General features: G+C 36.4%; 1 protein-coding gene across 2 annotated transcripts in view; it reads right to left on the reverse strand.

Moving 5' to 3' along the window:
* LOC149817224 (TOM1-like protein 3) overlaps window positions 1-20,745 on the reverse strand; it is a 43,695-nt gene extending 22,950 nt beyond the window's left edge. Inside the window, exons 1-5 of one of the 2 annotated variants that reach the window (XM_089987482.1) lie at window positions 20,617-20,745; window positions 19,387-19,521; window positions 17,761-17,839; window positions 16,856-16,954; window positions 16,643-16,756 (exon numbers count right to left, since the gene is read on the reverse strand). In XM_089987482.1, coding sequence (XP_089843608.1) covers window positions 16,643-16,756; window positions 16,856-16,954; window positions 17,761-17,839; window positions 19,387-19,493 — 399 coding nt within the window. In that variant the 5' untranslated portion in view covers window positions 19,494-19,521; window positions 20,617-20,745. Of the gene's footprint in view, window positions 1-16,642; window positions 16,757-16,855; window positions 16,955-17,760; window positions 17,840-19,386; window positions 19,522-20,418; window positions 20,512-20,616 lie in introns of those variants that run through there. The other variant, XM_089987483.1, reaches the window with a different exon arrangement.
* Window positions 20,746-22,944: the final 2,199 nt, after the last annotated feature.

A 22,944-nucleotide genomic window follows, 5' to 3' on the forward strand; every position in this document is an offset into this window, starting at 1 on the left:
AGAGAAAACAGAGAAAGAGAGGGAGAGAGAGAGAGAGAGAGAGAGACGAGAAGAGAAAACCAAAAGGGGCCTCTGCGGCTGTCACGATTTCTGTATATCAGAAATCGTGACCTAATGCATTGTATAAAGCACTTAAGTGTACATGGGTCGGGTCGGGTCTAATATAATATCTGAACCCAACCCAAAAGAAAAGAAATACATTTAAGTTTTACAATGAACTCGGGTCTGGTATAGGATCCAGACCCGAACCCGAAACAATATACACTTTTTCACCCCCCCCTCAAGTTGAGCATGGTTGTGAACCATGCACAACTTGCCTTTGAGCGTCCAAAAACGATCCTTTGTTAATCCTTTCGTAAATAGGTCCGCAACTTGTTGTTCAGTATTGACGAACTCAGGCTCTTCAACTTTCTGTCTCACAAAGTGTTGGTCAATCTCAATGTGTTTAGCACGACTGTGATGTACTGGATTGAATGACATGTTAATAGCACTTTGGTTGTCACATAGCAAGGTAGTGTGGGAGATCTTTTCTCCTACTTCAGTCAGTAGATGTCTGATCCATGTGACTTCGGCAGTGGCAGCAGCCATAGATCTGTATTCAGCCTCAGTACTTGATCTAGCGATAGCTTTTTGTTTTCTACTGCTCCAAGAAACTAAATTTCTTCCAATGAAGACACAATATCCTGATGTAGATCTTCGTTCATCAGGATCCCCAGCCCAGTCTGCATCACAATATACAGTGAGTCAATGCTCATCTTTTCCATATGACTGTGGTGAGTATGTCAATCCATCCCCAATAGTCCCTTTCAGATATCTAAGGATCCTCTTGACAGCTTCCATATGTCCAGTACGTGGCGCATGCATAAATTGAGATACTTGATTAACTGAATAAACAATATCTGGTCTAGTGAAGGTCAGATACTGTAACATTCCTATTATGCTTCGATACCTGGTGGGATCATCACACAAATCTCCATCATGAGCACTAAGTTTTTGATGCAGCACACTCGGAGTTCCCAGAGGTTTGCAGTCTTTCATACCTGCCTTGCGGAGAACATCTACGGTGTACTTGTGTTGTGTGAGTGTCAAGCCATGAGTTTGATTATCAACTTCTACACCAAGAAAATAGCGTAGAGTTCCAAGATCTTTCATTTTGAACCTCTGACCTAGTAAGTTTTTCACTTCTTGGATGTGAACCACAGAGTTTCCTGTGATAACAATATCATCAACATAAATTAATAACAGAGTGGTCACAGTCTGACTTCTAAAAAAGAACAATGAGTGGTCCAGCATGGAACGCGAAAATCCATGTTTCTGAATCTCTAGTGAGAAGTTATCAAACCAAGAGCGAGATGCTTGTTTCAAACCATAGATAGCTCTCTTTAACCTGCACACATGGGTTTTACAATTTTGTTCTTGATATCCAGGGGGGTGATCCATATACACTTCCTCCTTCAAGTCCCCATGCAAGAAGGCATTCTTTACATCAAGCTGACTCAACTTCCACCCATGTTCAACAGCCAGAGAGATAATAATCCGAATTGTTCCCATTCTTACAACCGGACTAAAAGTCTCATCATAGTCTTGCCCTGCTTCTTGAGTGAATCCTTTTGCTACGAGCCTTGCCTTGTATCGCTCAATAGTTTCATCTGGCTTGTACTTTATCTTGTAGACCCATTTACATCCAACAACATTTTTGTCAGGCGGTCTGGAAACAACTTCCCAAGTTCCACATTCATGCAAAGCTTGCATTTCATCATTCATAGCTTCTACCCACTTGATAGAAGTGGCTGCCTGGTAGTACATAGTGGGTTCATCTTCTTTATTGAGAGCAGTTAAAAACAGCTGAAGATCCAAGGAGAAGTTATAGCTGACCCACCTGTCAATGGGATGTCGTATGCGGCTTGATTTTCTGATCTCAGGAGTGTGAAAAGGGGTCAGATTGTTGACTGAAGCATGATCTGAATGGCTTGATGTCATCGGTCTCTGTCCGGAATAGACAATGCCTTTATATCTACCAGGTATTTTTTTAAAATTCTGTGACCCCGATGTCTCAGTGTTTTCAGACATCTCTTCTTCTTGTTGCACGCAATCTGGTGAACATGCTTCGCTGGCGCTAGCAAAAAGTTCTGAGCTCAACCAAGGATAGTAAACTTCAGTTGGTATATTGGTTGCATCAGCTTTGTCATCGAAATTTTGCTCATCAAAGACAACATTTCTTGAGATTCTGATGCATTTGTTGGTGGGATCATAGCACCTATATCCTTTGTAGTCATCTGCGTATCCCACAAACCTACACTTTTGGGCCTTGTCTTGAAACTTGTTTCTCAGGGACCGATCAACATGCACATAGCAAACACATCCAAAAACACGCAGATCATGATAACTAGGATGAGTTCCAAAGAGACAGTGATAAGGAGACTTGTTTTCCAGAATGACCATTGGCAATCTATTTATCACATACACGGCAGAATGAAAGGCTTCTGTCCATAGATTGGTGGGAAGATTGCTGTCATGAAGCATACTCATGGCACTTTCAACGATATGCCTATGTTTTCGTTCAGCAATCCCATTGTGTTGAGGAGTGTGAGGGCAGGACACCCTTCTTCCTATTCCGTTATCTCGAAGAAAAGAAATAAAATCATGGGATGAAAATTCCCCACCTCCATCACATTGGAAAAACTGAATGGACTCAGAAAATTGGTTTTTGACCAAGGAAAAGAAGTTTTGAAACAAAGAGAAGACTTCTGACTTATTTTTTATGAAATATATCCAAGTGTATCGAGAATAGCTATCAACAAAGATTAGATAATATCTGCTTCCAGACCCAGAGACAATTAGGGCGGGTCCCCACACATCAGAACAAATGATCTCAAAAGGTTTTGAAGCTCTCTTATTAATTGAATTGAAAGGCAATACATGACTCTTGCACAAAAGGCAACTGGAACATTTATGACTACTCTCATCCCCTTTAAGACTTTCTTTTGGAATGAGATTATTAGAAACAAGTTTCTCAATAAAATGACTCCCACAATGTCCTAACCTACTATGCCATAAGGATGGCTTATTGCATTCAGAGATACTAAAAACACTAGCAGAAGAGGAGGAACATGACTCTGATGAAGACTTCGAAACCAGGTGGGAAGGGCGAACATCACGACATGGAGCTTCTTCAAAGACATACATGTTGCCTCGTCTTTTTCCTTCAGCGAATGTTTCCCTCGTGCGTAGGTCCTTGACCTGCACAGAGAAGGGAGTGAATTCAACTGAAGCATTATTATCATCAATAAGTTTAGAGACGGAGACCATATTTTTCTTAATGTCAGGAGCATGAAGAACGTCAGAAAGAGTAAGAGTGGAATGTGACATGGGAATAACAGTCTTTCCAACATGGGAAACAGGATGGTGGGATCCATCTCCAGTGACAATCTTACTTTTTTCCAAAATAAGGAATAGGATTAGAAATTTTACCTGCATCGCCTGTCACATGAGTCGCTGCCCCGGAATCGACAAACCAAGTGCCTTCATCATTCTGCTTCAATTTTAACTCTGACAAGGCAGATATCAACAAATCTTTAATCTCTCCATTGTCTCTGGTATTTGTGAACCTTCTCTTGATTTCTATCTGTGGACTCTTTCCTTTATTCTCTGGATTATGCCAACAGTTCGCCTTGATATGTCCCTTTTTGTTACAAAGGAAGCAAGTAGGGATGGATCTTGTTCCCTGCGCATGAGTAAACGTGTTTGGAGTGGGAAGCAAACCACGCCCTCTGTGTCCACTTCGCCCTTGTCCTCCTCGTCCTCGTCCTCTACCATAGGTCACTCCTGTAGCAAAAACTTCTTGAGAATTTGAATGATTATGAGTTTCTTCAGAGAATCCCTTCAGAGTCATTTCATATTGGATCAATTTGGCTCGTAGCTCATCAAAGGTAGGAAGAACAGGGAGACACAATAGTGAAGTGACTATCATGTTGTAGTCAGATCCCAATCCACTCAGGGTTTGTTGCACCATGTCACTGTCACTAACGACACACCCTATAACTGCAAGTTGATCTGTAATGGTCTTCATCTTGTTTAAATATTCCATGATGGTCATGGAATCTTTCCTTAACAACTGAAATTCTCTTTTTAAAAAAACTACTCTTGCTTGAGAAACCTGTGAATACGTCTAAACCAGTCGTTCCCAGAGTTGTAGAGTTGTACAATTGTCAGGAATGGCAAGTAGGATCTCTTGAGACAGGGTGGATGTGATGTATGCAACAACTGACTGGTCTTTTCTTTCCCAATTGAGAAATTCAGCATTTTTGACATACACGATTGAACTCACCCCTTTGTCATCTTTTTCTTCTCTCGGGCTAAATTCTGGTGGAACTGAACTGGTTCCATCCAGGTGACCTAAGAGGCCTTGACTCTTTATGAAAGGAATAATCTGCCTCTTCCAGATCAAGAAATTTGAGGTATTCAACTTCTCATAAACAAGTTGGTTGAGAAAACTTGAAGAAAGATTTGATTGAGGATGGTAGGGATCCATAGAGAATAAGAATCAACAGACAAAAAATCAACCTTCTTCCAACACTTTTTTTTTTTGCTGTCAGAGAATCGTAGTCTGTTGAAATCAGAAAATGAAGAAACTTTGGTCCTTTCTGTGCACCAAAAGAGGCTTGCGCGAAAGAAAAAAAAATAATCACACATTAAGAAACCCCTCCCTTGACTGTTTCAGCAAAGGGAAATCAAGAATGATAAGGTGCAGCAGAGCACAGGGAATCAAAGGGAAGCACTATAACATCCGAATATGCAGAGATATTTTGGAAAAGACAGAATGAAAAGAGAATCAAACGATTAATAGGAAAAATTTAATATCTTACGTGAATCAGTTCACGAATTCACGTGAAAAGACGTTAACCCACGATCTGGGAGAAGACCGATGCTTCACGTGAACCAGTTCACGTGAAATGTAGTCAATCTACGATCCGGATTCACGTGGATAGAGGGCCCGTGAATCACAGATTTACAAAAATGTAACTCACGTGAGGTGTGAGTACACAGGAAGATTCAGAAAGGGGGAAAGAAAAGAGGCGAAGGGGAAAGAAGAACAGAAAGAGAATGAGAAGGGAAAAACCTCAATTTTTTTATCGTGGTCACGAGCCAGAGTTCCTTTTTGCCTCTAGAAGGATCTACGCTCTGATACCATGTTAGAATTTCATCTGCACCTGCATTAAGAGAGAAAACAGAGAAAGAGAGGGAGAGAGAGAGAGAGACGAGAAGAGAAAACCAAAAGGGGCCTTTGCGGCTGTCACGACCTAATGCATTGTATAAAGCACTTAAGTGTACATGGGTCGGGTCGGGTCTAATATAATATCCGAACCCAACCCAAAAGAAAAGAAATACATTTAAGTTTTACAATGAACTCGGGTCTGGTATAGGATCCAGACCCGAACCCGAAACAATATACACTTTTTCAATGGGCACTATCTCCGAACCCCAACTCAAACTCACAACACTAGAAGGAGGTCAAGAGAAAGCCTTAGAGGGAGATGTTTGTTTCAAGGCCATTAAAGATCATCGTAAACAAGTGAAAGATTGTGAGAGCCACCATGCGAAAATTCTTGCATGGTTCATGAACAATGTCGAGCTTAAGGTATGTGCAAACATTGCAAAATTTTGAAAAGCCAATGAAGCTTAGTTTTTCATGAAGGGTATGTATACCCAAAAGGATCTTGCAAAAGCATATTTTTGCAAGAAAATGTTAGAACCACCAAGCAAGGTGAAATGAGTATCCAAAAATTTTATAGTGCTTTGAATCTCCTATGGGATGAACTAGAACTTTTGGAGCCTAAGTGGGTTGTTATTGAAGATGTGGAACTTGGCAAAAACAAATAAAATAAGAGAGATTCTTTCAATTCTTGTATGGGCTCTGTCCTGAATTTGAGCAAGTTAGATTTTCTCTCCTATATGGATCTACTCATCTTCCTGTTGAAGATGCTATTACCGAAATTGTTCAAGAAGAAACTCATCTTGGTATGAGTAAAAGTTGTGATGAAATATTGGCAGTATTTAAACTTGGCAACCATGTTAAGCCCTACAAGCCTCCATACTTTGGGAGGCAAAATAAGTATAGTAATAATAATAACTATAGTGGTGGAAGAAAAATGATTATTTGTCATCATTGTAATGAGTTGGATCACATTAAACTCGCTTGCCCTAAGTTGAATGGAACCTTCAAGTATAAGGTTGGTTTCGTTGAAGAATCTACCCCCAAGAAGGAAGAAGAAGGCAAAAGTGGAGCGGACCTTAAAGACACACTTGGCCAAATATCCATGACGCTTCAACAAATTCTTAAAGTAACTTTTCCTACATCGATTGTCGTCATCGTCTTCTCATCTTCACCTGGTACGTATTCTTGGATTCTAGATTCGGGAGCATCTTTCTATATGACTCCTCATGAGAATGCCTTGTCCAGTACATGCACTAACTCAAACTTGTCTTATGTTTTTATGGCCGATGGAACCATTTTGAAAATTTAGAGCATAGGAATATTAGATTCTAAAGATTTTCAAAAAAAATTTGTTCCAAAAGTTAGAGTTTTCAAACTAAATTTAATTTTTTTTTCAGTTTCTCAAATTGCCGACCATGGATATGAAATATCTTTTTTATCTAAGAGTTGCTTTGCTTTGTGCAGGATCTCCGATCCAGGAAGCTGATTGGGCAATGTCATAGGTAGGGAGATCTTTATTTTATGGACTCATTATCTTTTCCTTTAAGACATTTTGTACTTATGTCCAAGATAAGGGTATTGAAACTTGGCATAAAAGACTTGGACATCCAAGTTATTCTAAAATGTATTTTTTTCCTTTTGAGGATAAATTTTGTAATGAAAAAAATATGACTTGCAAAGATTATAATATTGGAAAAATGAAATCTATCCCATTTCCAAATAGAACCTTTGTTTTCACAAGACCTTTTAATTGGTGCACTCGGATGTATGGGGTCCTTCTCTGGTCATATCTAAAGGTGGTTACTCCTATTATGTGATTTTTATTGATGTCTTTATTAGATATATATGAGTTTACTTTCTTAATTTTAAGTTGAAAGTCTTTTCTTTTAAAGAATTTCACATAAAAGTTAAGAATCAATTTCAAAACAATAAATCTATTCTTAAATCGGATTCGGACGGGGAATATCTATCCAATTAATTTCAAAACTATCTAAAACAAAATGGAATTTGCCATCGCAGATCTTGCACTAAGACACCACAACAAAATGGGCTAGTGGAAAGAAAACATAGACATATAATAGAAACCACTAGAACTTTACTTATTTCTAAAAATATTCCCCAAAATTTTTAGGCAGAAGCCGTTTTAACTTCCACCTAATTAATAAATCGAATGTCATCATCCACTTTAAAAAATGTTTCACCATATAAAAAACTTCTCAAAATAACACCTGATTTCAATTGTTTACGAATTTTCGGTTATAAATGTTTTATGCTTATCACCGAAAACAATTGAATGTATTTTCATTGGATATGGTGAAATTCAAAAAGGATATAGATGTTTTGATTTCAAAAATAATAAACTTTCTGTTTCCAAAAATGTGACATTCTTAGAAGATAAAAATGGTTTTCAAGAGTATGATAAAAGAGATGAAATAAACTATATGTTTTATATGATCTCTCTCCAAGAGAAAATATACATACTAATGATGACTTTTTGAATCATCATGAAATTATAGATGATATCAATCATGAATACTCTAATATTGAGACATCACCGAGTAGTGATAATGTCATTAATAGATCTAAAAATATTCAAGTTTACACTCAACGTGAGCAAAATAATCCTACTAACGCCTTAGAAAAAATTTCTCAATATAGTAAGCCTATAGAAGAAACTCCTCTTAGAAGATCTAGTAGAGAATCTATTCCACTAAATAGGTTTGTCTCTTATGAGACATTATCTCCCAACTATTGGACTTGCCTAATAGCATTACATTTGTACCATGAGCCTTCACATTATAATGAAGCTAAAAATATGCCTCATTGGATTGAAGCCATCAACATAGAACTAGATGACCTTAAGAAAGCAAAAACTTGGGCAATAGTTGAGTTACCTTCAAATAAGAAACTTATTGGATGTAATGTAAGGAAACGGCTTTGAATATATTAGGTTCAATAATGAACCAATACACATGCACATGAAGTGCGAATATACCCACTAAAGGGGAAAACACAACACAAGCTCATAATGTGCTAACACATAAACCCACAAAGGGGCAAAAATGCCTATAAGGCATAAGTTGATATTATTGAAAAGAGGAAGGGTGTAACACCCATTACATGGAGCGAAAGCTCCTCCAAAGGAGTGAATAAATTACAAGGGGGAGACCCCTATTTATAACACAAGAGAGGAGCCACATAGGGGGCTCCCAAAGGAGTCGTTGGGAGCCCCCAACAGTCACATTTGTGATCATTGGGGGCTCCCCAACGACTCTTTGGGGAGCATCCCTAGGTGGCGCAAACCACAAAAATGAAAAAAGAAAAAAGAAAAATAAAAATTAAATTACAAACACATTCCAAATGAAATATGCGTAAAAAGGGAAAATGACTAAACTATCCCTATGCCTAATAATAGAGAAATATATATTTTATATATATAATTAAGAACATACATATGCATATATACCATATATGTATATGTATCATCCTTTATATATATAAAATATATATAAGATTACAAAGATTGAATGATACATTTTAACACCTCCCCTCAAACTTTGCATGGGGGAACGAAAAGATTGAAGAATGCAAGAGGAAGACTCTCAAGGCTTCAAGAGCCTTCAGTTCGAATGTCATTGAAATTTGCAAATGTCTTCCTCCAAAGTCTTTAACGATGAGCACCTTTCATGATCTACCCAAAGTACTTCTTTTCCTCTCATCTTCAAGATCCTGCGAAACAAATCAAGAAGAGGTCCAAGTAAAAGATATCTTTGCACTTTAATCAAGTGAAATATTCCAAATAAGATGAATTAACCAAAAAATCATATTATATAATTCATCCAAAAGTAATGGTGCAAAAAGACATTATATGCATAATTCATTACAGGATTTGATGGAACAAGATAATTACTTATGTATGCAAAGCGATTTTAGAAAACCAATTTTTCATAATCATATACCATGTTGAAGAGGGAGCGAAAACAAATTACAAGAATGCATAACGCATTCATAAAGTCCAACATTGGACAAACATAACCTCATAACGAGGAATAACATAATGATCCACAAGGGACACCACAAGAAGCCTACGAAGAGGCATAAGATGCACATAATTTATTGAATGAGGGCCAAAAGGCCATAATGAGAATATGGATATAATATCATGAAATGAATTAACACCTAAAAGAGTCATTAATGATTATGCTCCAATCATACTTTAGTCACGTAATATTATATGAGCCGATAAGAAAGAAAGACAAGTGTTATTGATTTTAGCAAGTCCTTTGAAAGCGATTTCAAGAGGAAAATGCTCAAAAGAGTGTATAAAACACAAGAGTTCAAAAGGTTTTAAGTTCACTTATTCTACATATAATAACACTCAAGACAAGTGTGTTCAGCTACTAGACCAAGAGAACAAAGCCAACAAAGAGCTACCAACACACAATGGTGTAATAATGTGTCTTGTCTACATATGATGACACTTAGATAAGAGGTATAAGAGCAGAAGACTTTTGAGGCAATAAAACTTGTAATGACAAACATATAAATAAAACCTTGGACAATATTTTGAAAATAAATAGGTGCACATACGCACAACAAGAACACTTGGAACATTTGTGCACAAAAGCATGTAAAAGTATCTTTAACAAGATATTATAATCGATGGAACGATATAAATGTAAGAACATACACACACCAAGAACACTTGGAACACTTGTGCACAAAAGCACAAAACACGAAATCACAAATGTGCAAAATGCACTCATAAGATTCATAAGCAATAAAAGGTTAGGCAATAATCTCCAACACTCTTGAATTAAATATACCTTAAAACATTTAAGGTTCCAAGACACCATATATTCATCACATTTACATATAAATAAGAGCATCCATAAGATCAATGGCCAAAAGAAAACGAGTGACACACTCATAATTAGAGATCATATAACAAATCATTCTAGAGTCCCAAGATGCCCATAACTCACCTCAACAACCATCTTTAATATGGTAATTGGACAATCTAAAATGGCATAACACAAGGTGCCCTTAACTCACCTCAACAATCATCTCTAATATAACACTAAGGCCATACAAAAAGATTGATGCATCATATAACTTGTGATGGATAAACATAAATGTCATAAAAAGGCAATGAGCACTTAAAGAAATCATCTTCCAAATATGTGATTTTACAAAGAGGGTCGATTCAACATAATTAATCACAACAATATGCCTTTTAATAATTTTGCATAAATACGAAATTATGTTCAATCATGATCATTATCAAAAGACTTAATAAACACAACATGAAATATTTAAGCAATGTCATGTGTGAGGACGGATTTGGAATAATCCAAGAATCAAATCAAGTTTTTATAAATTGCAATTATATGCATACCAAGATGTAGAATGGCAATAATCTTAAATGAGCAAATTTAGGACAACATGTAACAAGATATTGCGGAAGCACTTATAATGATAAAAGAAACAATCTCACAAGTCCACTAAGGGACAAAACAAGCCCTAAGGAAGGCAATATATATCATCTCTTTATTGAAAAGAGAGTACCATGTGGAAATGTCTATGAATAGACAATACGCATACAAGCATGAATACTTTATAAAAGAAGTGTATGAAGACACTCTCATAACACTTGAACAAAATACGCAAAAAACATAATAATAGCAAACATGCAATAATGCATGTATTTTATAAAAGGAGCAAATGCTTGAGACCCTCAAGTTTTCACAAAGATGGTAATATTAAAAAATCTCATAAAAAACCAATAATAAAAAGAAGCTTATAACAATCATGAAATCTTCTCAAAGAGTATATACTCATAAGAAGATTCACAAGGATCAAAAGGCCTTTCAAAGAGAGATCCAACAAACAAAATTCTCAAATGAGGGTACATACGAAAGGAAGAGGGAAAACTATTAAAGTGGAGAAAATCCCAAAGAGAATACTAGGATTGCGTTATGGCATAAATCTATAAACAAAAATTCATAATATTATATGACTTAATAGATTATAACCAATGGCATGAATATGTTTTAAATAAACACAACATGAAATATTTAAAACATATGTAATAAGTATGCAACATTAATGAAGACCATAAATCTTATAATAAAACATATTCTTGAAATTGAATTGAAGAATGAAAAGAGAATAACCATATTTTATGAGATCATTTTTAAAACATAATTCAACCGATATTATAAAAATGCCTTCTTAATCAAACATTGCTCGTATGAAAAGGAACTCATTAGGTAGGAAAATAAAACATCATTTTTCAAAGACATGTTATTATGAAAAAACCTCATATAGGACATTTTAGAGGGTAAACACATACCTTTAATATGAAATGATTATGATGAGAGTATGTGAGCAATGCTACATCTCTCACAAACATTTTACTTCTAACATAACTTTCTTTAAAAAACTTATTTTTCAAGAAAAGACATACGAAAGAGAATAATATAAAAAGTTCAATGGAATTGTTAAGAATTCAAACTCATAATGACATGAAGAACACATATGCAAAAACATATCTAATTCTTTATAATGCTCAATATTTAAAGAAATATAATGCATACCAAATATTTTAAGAAGCAAAAGAGAGAAACATGTATGCAAAAACATATCTAATTCTTCATAATGCATAATACTTAAAGAAATATAATACATACCAAATAATTTTAAGAAGCAAAAGAGAGAAATGAGAACTTCACCATTCTTCTTTAAAATTTCTTGAATAGCACGCTTCCCAATGCAACAAAGAGCAACTCGATCCCAACCTTGCGCTGATACCATGTAAGGAAACGGCTTTGAATATATTATGTTCAATAATGAAGCAATACACATGCACATGAAGTGTGAATATACTCACTAAAGGGAAAAACACAAGCACATAATGTGCTAACACATAAACCCACAAAGGGGCAAAAATGCCTATAAGGCATAAGTTGATATTATTGAAAAGAGGAAGGGTGTAACACCCATTACATGGAGCAAAAGCTCCTCCAAAGGAGTGAATAAATTACAAGGGGGAGACCCCTATTTATAACACAAGAGAGGAGCCACATAGGGGGCTCCCAAAGGAGTCGTTGGGAGCCCCCAATGACTCTTTGGGGAGCATCCCTAGGTGGCGCAAACCACAAAAATGAAAAAAATAAAAATAAAAATAAAATTACAAACACATTCCAAATGGAATATGCGTAAAAAGGGAAAATGACTAAACTACCCCTATGCCTAATAATAGAGAAATATATATTTTATATATATAATTAGGAAGATACATATGCATATATACCATATATGTATATGTATCATCCTTTATATATATAAAATATATATAAGATTACAAAGATTGAATGATACATTTTAACATGTAAATGGGTCTTTAAAGTTAAAACCAAGGTTTTAAAACCCGTGACTCGGAACTCGACTCGTGACTCGACGGGTCAACTCGGTGACTCGAACCGGGTTTTGTTAACTTTTGATTTTAAAAGAAAAACAATATATAATTTGTCTGAAACCATGTTTTTGAGTAAACATAGTCTCCAAATGTCTGTAAGAATATAAAAACAACTGCAAAGAGCTATAGAGGTTTGCTTGAATAATTGAATTTGATATCTATACAAGCACTTTGACTAATTCATGACTTGAAATTAGAGGATGTGGTCACCATGAGTTCAGTCTGCTACTACCTAAGGTTCCTAAAATGGCCAATCATATATGCTAGCTTGTTTTAAAAGTTTTAATTCCCTCTCTAACAAATCCATAAATGTAAAATAGGGATATATGTGTATATTGAAAGTTTACAGAATGCCCAATATCAACATAAATAAGCAATTTTCTCATGTATGAAAACTATGCAGGAAATATATTAATGGCACAACTATAAAAAGACTACTAATATTTGAATCTGTACAATGCTTGTTCACATAACAAATGGATGATGAAACCTAAATGTGACTTCCCATAGGCACATTTGACCCTCCATATATAGTGAGAATCATTTCTTTAAAATATTTTGCTAGAATAAGTTGATAGCACAGGGTGAACAGTAGTTCAAACAACATGGCAATTTTATTCTATGGATTTAAATGATTTTTTTTTATCTTTAAATGATTTTTATTTTCTTTTTATACAAAATCTGAGGGTAACCCTTGTTAAAATATATGTACTTATATATTTCGAAACTGTAATTTGAAACTCAAAAAACAAATTTCAAACATCCCAGAACTCGCCCGAGTCAGGCCGAGTCAAGCTGAGTCAGGCCGAGTCAAGCCCGAGTTTTGGCAAACCGAGTTTGCCTTGTCGGGTTAACTCGCTGGAGGGCCGAGCCAAACCGAGTCAGTCGAGTCAACGAGTTGACTCAGCGAGTTTTAAAACACTGGTTAAAACCAAGAGTGATGGAACTCTAGAAACATATAAAGTTAGGTTAGTAGCTAAAGGATACTCCCAAGAGGATGGAATTGACTATGAGAAAACTTTCTTGTACCTAAAATGAGTAGTGTTAGAATTCTAATAGTCGTTGCATCAGCAAAAAAATGGCCTACATATCAATTAGATGTTAAAAATGTCTTTCTTAATAGAGAACTAAATGAAAAAGTTTATATGGATCCTCTACCGAGATTTGATATTGAAAAAGAAAAATCTCTTAAACTTTTAAAAGTTTTGCATAGTCTTAAACAGACCCCTAAGGCCTGGTATGGTAGATTCAGTAATGTTATGATTAATTTGGGTTTTCATTCATGATACACTGACATTGCTTTCTTTGTAAAAAGTACAGGTATTGGCATAATTATCATTCTACTTTGTGTAGATGATATGATAATAACAGAGAATGACAAAAAAGGAGTTAGTAATGTTAAAAATATTTTAAAAGATAATTTTGATATGTCTGACCTATGATTCTTACGATATTTTTTAGGAATTGAAGTTACATATTCTCTTAGAGGGTACATACTTTTTCAAATAAAACTTGTTGTATATATATATGTATATATAAAATTTGGTATTTCAGATGATAAAAAAGTATAAACTCCTGAAGTAGTAAATGCTAAATTAAGACTTAAAGATGGGGCTCTTCTTGAAGACCCCACTCCTTACAGACAACTAATTGGGTCTCTCACTTATCTGTCTATCACTAGACCAGATATAGCCCATGCAGTTCACTCTGCTAGTGAGCTTCAACATGCTCCAACAACGGTACATATGAGTGTTGTGCGAAGGATCGTCAGATATATCAAGAATACCATAACTAAAAGAGCTCTTTATATCCCCATCCTCATCTTGATATTTACTTGCTTATACTAATGTTGATTGCGAAGGAAATCTCAAATATATAATCTCAACTACTGATTTTTGTGTTTTTCTAAGAGATTCTTTGATTGCCTGGATATGCAAAAAACAATCGGTCTTATTATCGTCTACTGAAGCAGAATACAAAGCTATAGCAACTACAACTATGAAACTTGTATGGTTAAGAAATCTTTTCAGAGATATGGGTATTGACATCTCCAAACCTTCGAAGATGTATTGTGATAATAAAAGTGTAATTTACATTGTCAGCAACCACACCTTCCATGAGTGCACCATGCACGTCGAGATGAACTGTCATTATGTTCATGATGAATTCTTGATAGGAACTATTGAGTTGTCTTTTGTCACATCAGAGTTACAGCTTACGGACTTCTTTACTAAAGCTCTTGTTGCTCCATGTTTTTTGTTCTTTCTCAACAAACTTTCAGTGTTAAAAAATTAAAATTGAAAGTTTGAGAGGGGCGTTAAAAATAGTATATATATATATATTATTTATAACATGTAATTTACTTTTTGAGTTGAGGGTATTTTTGGTCTTTTCCCCTTATAATAAAATTATTACTAGGGATTGTGTGTAGCCCCTTTTTATTTTTTTATTTTTCCTTTTTGTCCTTGACCAAAAGACCAAGGGCTCTTTGGTCTTTGACCAAAAAGATGTTGGGAGGCTACCCAACGAACATATTTATGATCGTTGGGAGCTCCCCACAACTCTTTGGAACTCCCAAATGGTCTCCCCTCAAGAGGGGGTTTTGTGTATAAATAGATGTTGAACCCCTTTTGTTTCTTCAATGCTTGTGTTAAGCATTTTGATCAATAAAGGATTATATTTTTTATATAGGTGTTGTTGCCTTGTTAGCCTTTTGTATTGTCCCATAGTGGACTTGTGCATATGCACTTGTATGATTGTGATGTTGTGAGCTCTTCGTAGCTTGTGTTTTGTGCTTTCGCATATTTCCTTGCAGCAAGGTTATGGTATCCTTCTCTTCCACTTGTCCAGTTAGCTATTAAGGTTGCGGTATCTTTTTATTTTTCGCGTTTACCGCTTAGGGTTTACAATCTTTAGGGATTTTTGTATATAGTTATTTTTGTTTGTTGCTTGTCAATATTCCATGGTTTGTCAATATTTATCTATGTTTGATTGGAGCTAGGGTTGACTATGTACAAGCATTCAATTTGGTGTTGACTATGCACAAGCATTGAATAGGGGTTAGTTGTGGGGGTATTGTGGGTTGTTGGTTTTCAGAGTTGTTAACTGAGTGATACGTTGTGTGGTTGTAGACAATTATGATGCCTGATGAAATGGTATTTATAAATTTCTGTAGCATTGAGCAACCCCTTTGGAGATCTATAATGGTTTATAAAAACAACAATTATAAAAAATTTATAGCATTAATGTTTCGTAAAACCAGATATATGGAAGAGTTAATAGTCCTCCAATATAAGTGAACTCCAAAATTAGATGGTGAAGATATATGGATACATTTCTTGGACGACGATAATGTCTGGTCAAAGTTATATAGGGGCAACATTTGCTTAGTTGTTAGTAAAGCTACACTATGCCCTTTCTTGGGTTTTGTGAGTTAGCCTTTTTGTTGCTCTTGTGTGTCCACTATGGTGATTTGGTGGACTTTGTTGGAGGCCTTCATTTCCTTTCAGATTCCCCTCATTTTATGTATGCTTCTTTGTATTATTTTCATCAATAAACACTATTATTTTTTATGTTATTGTGTGCCCTTGTGTGGGTTTTGTGAGAATACCCTTTTGCGGGTTTTGTGAGTGAACTCCATAGTGAGTTCATTCTTGGTGATTGTCCACTTTTTGTATCTATTTTGTGGACATTGTTGGTAATATTTGAAGACCACCATTTCATTACAAGACTTGCAACAATTCCCACTTCATCCATACAAAACTCTGTTTCCCAACTGTGTAATTATTCTTAGTTCAACCTTAAATACAAGACAACTTCCATGAACCTTCAACAAGATATATAAAATAAAAGGATCCACAATAGAAAGAGGATAGATTTGCATGGAAAAACCATCAAAAGATTGAAATTATACAAAAGTGAGGATCCTTGTATCTAAGGTTCCATACCTTTAGTTCATTATAAGCAGCATAGAACTGAGGATACCTTCCACCATACCCTCCAAAAGCTTCCTGCCATGTGTCCAGAAGAAACAATATCTTCTCTCTCACTTGCAAATCTAGCTGCAGAACATTAAAAATTAAACATAAGCATCACAACAATTTAAACAAAACAACCAAACACGGAAACGTAAATCAAGTTTCAGTGGAACCATACACCACCTTCTTCTTAACTATTTTCACCATTTCAGGCAAAATTTCTCGCTCAACAATTTGTGAATGCACATAGTCTCCACAGTTCTTGCTAATTGTCTCCAGAACCTGCACCAGATATTTAGAGAAGTCATCTGCAATTGTAATGAGGAGAATCATCATACTACATAGAAACAAAAAGAAAAAACTGATAAATATAATGAGTTATCTATGAATATGTAATCAATACAATGTGTTTGATCTCTTAAGTTAAAGGACCTCCACACTTTCAATACACTGCTGCTATCTTTTATGAACCTAGGGCACCTCAGTATGTCTGTACTTTTATACTACGAGGATTAACCAAGATAACTTAGATCCTAGAATCAAAGCATTTAACTTTATTGGCATCTTACCCCTTAGAAGTGATGGAAATCTTATATCCCACCAATAAGAAGAGATGGCTCTATGTTAATGTTATTTTAGAAAACAAACCCACTTTTCCCTTTAAAAGATGCACCATTCATGGTCAGGGAAAGGCAGAATAAATTGCCATAATCCCCTTCCAACAAAAAAAATGACTTTCAGAAAAAACGGAGACTTGTGAATGGGAAGCCTCCATCTTACTGAAGGCAGGTCATCTTTCTAGCTCCGTGTGTACCAAATAAATACATCCTGCATATATTTTGAAGAAAATAAAATCTTTTATACTTGAAATGCTAAAAGATCTGATAATAGTATCCCAAACAATCAAATGTAGCAGTAGTTTTACATTTGATTTGCAAGTACCATTCTGGTGGCACAACTTAGCTCAATGGCTAAATGAAATATGCAACAAATTTAAATTATACGAGGTTCTATTTTCTGGCCAATTAGAAAATAAGGTAAATAAAAAATTCACTAGAGTACAAAAATAAAAGAAACAAAATACTCACAGTGAGAGCAAGAATCTGTATTTTAGGGTTTTTATTTCCAAGACGCTTCTTGATTGCTTTTATGGCATCTTTAGCCTGCCTGCAATCCAAAAATAAAATTGTGTTCAAAGATATCAAATCCATAACAGATTTTTACTGAGAACAAAGCAATGAAAGTGCAGAAAAATACAAGTGATTGAACAAGAGAATATGTAGCAGTGACAAAGAAACTACCTCTAAATAATCCAGATGAAATTTTGCATGATGTATAAGGCTAATCTCAAGCAGTGCACAAAAAACAGAGGAATAGAATAATAATCTCAAGCAGTACACAAAAAAATAGAATAGAATAATAAAGAATTAGATAAGCTGCAGTTGCAATGAGTAGAAAAGTACTGAACCGAAGTAGCAAATAAAACCTCCCTTGAAGAGATTAGTCATTCATGTCCTTCATCTTAAACAGCAAGGACAAGTAAATGAAAGTGTTCCAACATAGTTCTCAATGTTTATTGATCCCAGATACATTATAAGGAACTACTGGTTGGAGGCTCTTCAAATAACACGAAGTTGACACTCTCCTGCTTCATTTGAAGCAGGCCACAACAAGCCATAAAATGCCAAAAAAGTTGCAGAATGTGGTCCAAGCAGAAGGTGTCGAAGAAAAGGAACCAAATGAGTGTTCTGTCTGTGTTTTTGCGTGCACTCACATGTGTGCCTGCACAAACACATGCTACTATATGTACAATTACTTGTATGTGTAATTTGATATTCTTTGGGTTTGTTATTGTGTCCAACAAAACTATGCAGGTCAAATATTCTTTAGTCAAAATGATGGGTTTATTATTAAATAAACTGAACATGCTTTGGCATCTGAGTATGTGTTTGTACATGTGAAAGCAATGAGAAAACCTGTTTAATAAGTCTTCTGGTATCCAAAATGGGGTAAGATGAGAAAATAATGTTTACGTCTGACCGTTGCAAGATCCTTATACACCCAATAAAAGGTGAGATTTCTTGAATGCACATTGCACTGGCATATTTGCATTTAGCTAGATAATTTTTGCAGTAGATCAATATACTTGTGCTAAACCTTGTAACAAGTACTGAATGGATCAGGTAAGTGTATATGTACACTGACAGATTTATCGACCCTTATGCCAATGACAACTAAAATAACACCTAAGAAAAATTTTAATAAATGTATGCAACAAAAAATAAAGCAAGTTCTTCATAATACAGCAACCCCACTCAGATCAAGCAAGATAATAAAACAGTTAACCATGATCAGGAAGATATACGATATACAAAGTATGCAAAACCCATGATTTATTCACCTACTACCAAGAACTAAACTGCTACAAGTAAAATGACAATCCATATATGGTTCTAACTTTAGATAAAAAACAAATGATCAAGCTCAATGAAATGTTTAAAAAGCATGCAACAACAAGCTACACCACCAAAACTAAAATGTGAATTAGGTAGGTAATTCTAACTTCTTGCAAATAACATGATGAAGATCAAACACATTCAAAGAATATTCTCAAAAAAACATAACTAGCGACTTGAACATGTAAGCAATATAACAAGATCTAGTGAAGTATACTTCAAGTCTTCAAGAGATATATAGGTGTTAGGAGTTGGTACCCTGGATCCGAGTTGATTATATCACAGATCTCAATGTTCACTGCCCAATCAGGACCAATCAGCATGTCACTGGTTGCCCTTTCGATAAATAACACAACCGTCGACATACTTCACCCACCAATTGATGTATCTCCCCTTCATAAAAGAGCATCCAAAATCCAGAATAGCATCAATCAACAAATAATCAAATTTGATCGAAACATACATAATTATTCTAGCCTTTCCATGAAAAAAATGAGCAAGCAAGGGAGAGCTTTAAAGTTTTTTAAGTTATTCCAAATAAATTACCAACGAACAGAGAACCAACATGTGCAGGAGTCCAAGACTAAAAAGTCAAGGATGACAAGGAAGAGGCTTCTTCTTGATAACCATACGATTGGCTCATACTGAACAAATCATGAACTTGATTTTCGAATTAACAAACTATGATGTGGTCACTCATAACCCACAAGATCAAACGTTGACCACCATGACAAACAATGGCTTTCAAGCAAGCAAAGCCATCTTATAACTCAACAGCAAACAAGAGTATATCCAAGCCCAACTGATCATTTGTGCAAATGACTACCCATGCCCAACTGATCAGGCTTTCACAAGCATGGAATGGCTCGCATCAAACCAACTAATCTCAATATTCAAACAAGATGGGCCAAGTCTACCATGCAGCAACCAACAATAGAATCCACCAACATCACAAAACAATGGTTTCATTTTAACCCATTAAGCTCAAGAACAAAAACAAAGCCAATCATGCGTTGCCCATAATCAATTGATAGACAACTTAGCTGAACTTTGGTCGCATGAAAATGCAACTGCACCAACAAATCAAGCAAGAAGAAAGATCAACAGAAAAAAACCATCAATCCCATCATAAGCAGGCATACATGTACAAAAATAAAACTCATGCATGCAAATGGAATTTCTTGATCAGAAACAGAACTCAAACATTGGAAAACTCTCAAGAAACGAACGATTGGATATTTTAAACAAGAAGAATCATGACCAATCTGTGATTTTTCACTTTTTGTTCACCTTTTAGCACAATTTTTTGAGGAATTCACAATGAAATAGTGGATACCCAATTGAGATAGGAACCCAATGAGTCCAAAACCCTTTTTTCTTTCAATTGGAATCGGAAGGACAGCGTGATCCATGGACTGGTTTTTCTTGTACAAACCATCAAAAGATCAACAGAAAAAGGCTCGGAGAATGAGATGATTGGGAGAGTACCTGAACAATTCACCAAACGGGCAACGCGGAATCTCGTCTATCGGCAAGTAATGAGGACAGAGGACGCGTTCTGATCACGGTCGCCACCTCGTTCGGTTTCTTCGTCGCTATGTCGGCTCTCGGAGATTCTTTTCAAACCTGAGGACCTCTCTGAAATTTATCTGATTTTTCCTTTTCCTTTCCTTCAATGGAACAGTCATATTCATCCCTCACCTTTTGCTCAAATGACTAATATGTTTCCTTCTATTTTTAAGGGAACCAAAATTATTTAACATGCTTGGATTGGACCCAGTTCGGGTCTATTCATGTGTGACACTAGGTCAGCCATTTGGGCATGGTTTCATTAAGTGAAGATTCTCAACTATGTTTGATTGATTCACCGGAGTTAGACAATTTGTCAACCAGAATAGTATTAAATGGATCCAAACCAACTCGACAAATTCAAATCCATTTCGAGTCTTAACTAAGTTTCAAAAGTTTTGCACCAACACTTTTTTCATTTAAACTTTTTTTTCCCAATTGCCTCTAATATATAAACCTAAGACCTTTTAGTTAGGATAGTGCAACTTTGCTGATCTAAATAGCACATAATGACACAACTTTGGATCAACATATTCTTAAGAAGTGTTATCCTATAGAACACTTTATATGGCCACAAGGCTTGATGATGAATGTTACCTGTAGATGTAAAAGGCCATAGTTGATTTAGCAGCAACAATCATAACCTTTTATGGGCATGGTATTATTTGGGTCCAAATGCTTTTGATGGTACTCTAAGTACTGCTAGACAACAGCAAGAACGGCCTTGACTTATGGGACAGTTTGGAAAATCAATAGACTTTTATATGTTATATTTTTTTTTTATTTACACCGAGTAACCACCCCCAAGATCAAAGACCTAGTAGTGTTGGCTTTGTCTGCTGTATTTATGATCATTGTCCTAGTAAAACTTAGCGAGCTTATTCCTTGTCCTCGTAGAGTAGTCATGCTTGGGTAGGGATGGCAGTGGGGACGGGGCGGGGCAGGAGACAAGGTCTCCACCCCCGCCCCGCCTCAAGATTTTATCCTCCACCCCCGCCTCCATCCCCAGCGGGGAAAGGATTTTATCCTCCATCCCCGCCTTCATCCCCGTTTCATGTCCTCCATCCCCGGTTCAAACGGGGATGAGGCGGGCAGGGCGGGGATATTGTGGGGAAAAGTGGTCGGGACGGGGAGGGGTGGGGAAAAATGCACGTCCATCCCCGTTTCATACCCTTCATCCCCGGTCCAAACGGGGCGGGGCCCCGCTTTCCCCCGGTCCACTGCCATCCTCATGCTTGGGCTTGCACAAGGGGGTAATACCCATGGGATTTGAACTTAGACCACCTGAGTGGCCTAAGTCCTATTCCACTGCCCCCGAACCCTTTTGTGGCTAATATGTTACGTTTAAAGTTGAAGATGCCATATATGTCTTTGATGAATAGGATTACAACTATTAAAATGGATTCGTTGAATGGGATTAGCTGGTAATAGGGGTGGCAATAGGGTCGGGTTGGTGGGTTGGCCGGTCAGCATACCTCAACCCGAACTCAACCCGTTTATTAAACGGGTCGGCTGTGGCAAACACTAACCTGACCCATTTAATAAATGGGTAACCCGACATGACCCGTCAACCCATTTAATAAATGGGTTGGGTCAGGAAAATGGGTTGGCAGGGATCGGGTTGGTGGGCAGGTTTGTGGACGGGTTGGTGGGTCGGGTTGGTGGGTCGACGGGTCGGGTTAGCAGGTTGGTGGGTTGACCCGCCCGCCTAACCTGTTTATTAAACGGTCAGCCAGGTTGGTGGGTTGGCATACCCCCAACCCGAACCCGACCCGTTTAATAAACGGGTTAGATGGGTTGACCCGTTTATTAAATGGGTTGGCTTAAGCCCAACCCGAACCCGCCTAAGAGGCGGGTTGTGTCAGGTTTTGCCACCCCTAGCCGGTAATCATTAAACTTGTCATTTTAGTGTTTGTTGGAACCAAAATTTTATATCCTAATAAATCCTCACCAAGTTCAAGACTTTTTTCCCCATTTGTTTATTGTTCTTTTGGTAGAAAAGCATGGGAGAGAAATTCAACTCTCTCTCTCTCTCTCTCTCTCTCTCTCTCTCTCAGGCTGGTTCCGGGTTGATCCTGAATCGGGTCCAAGTCTAAGTTGAGGGGCTAATAGTGATCAAAGACTTGGAGGAGTATTGATTGATTAGAAGGTTGCCAAAGCCAAGTTCTCCAACGACCTAGAAAGTCTTACACGGTAGGCTTGCATGGTCTGAAGTGTTGAACCACAAATTTTAACCATGTTTAGTTC

This window comes from Nuphar pumila, chromosome 14 (assembly GCF_984573655.1).
Source record: "Nuphar pumila chromosome 14, dmNupPumi1.hap1.1, whole genome shotgun sequence".
Taxonomy (NCBI): Eukaryota; Viridiplantae; Streptophyta; class Magnoliopsida; order Nymphaeales; family Nymphaeaceae; genus Nuphar; species Nuphar pumila.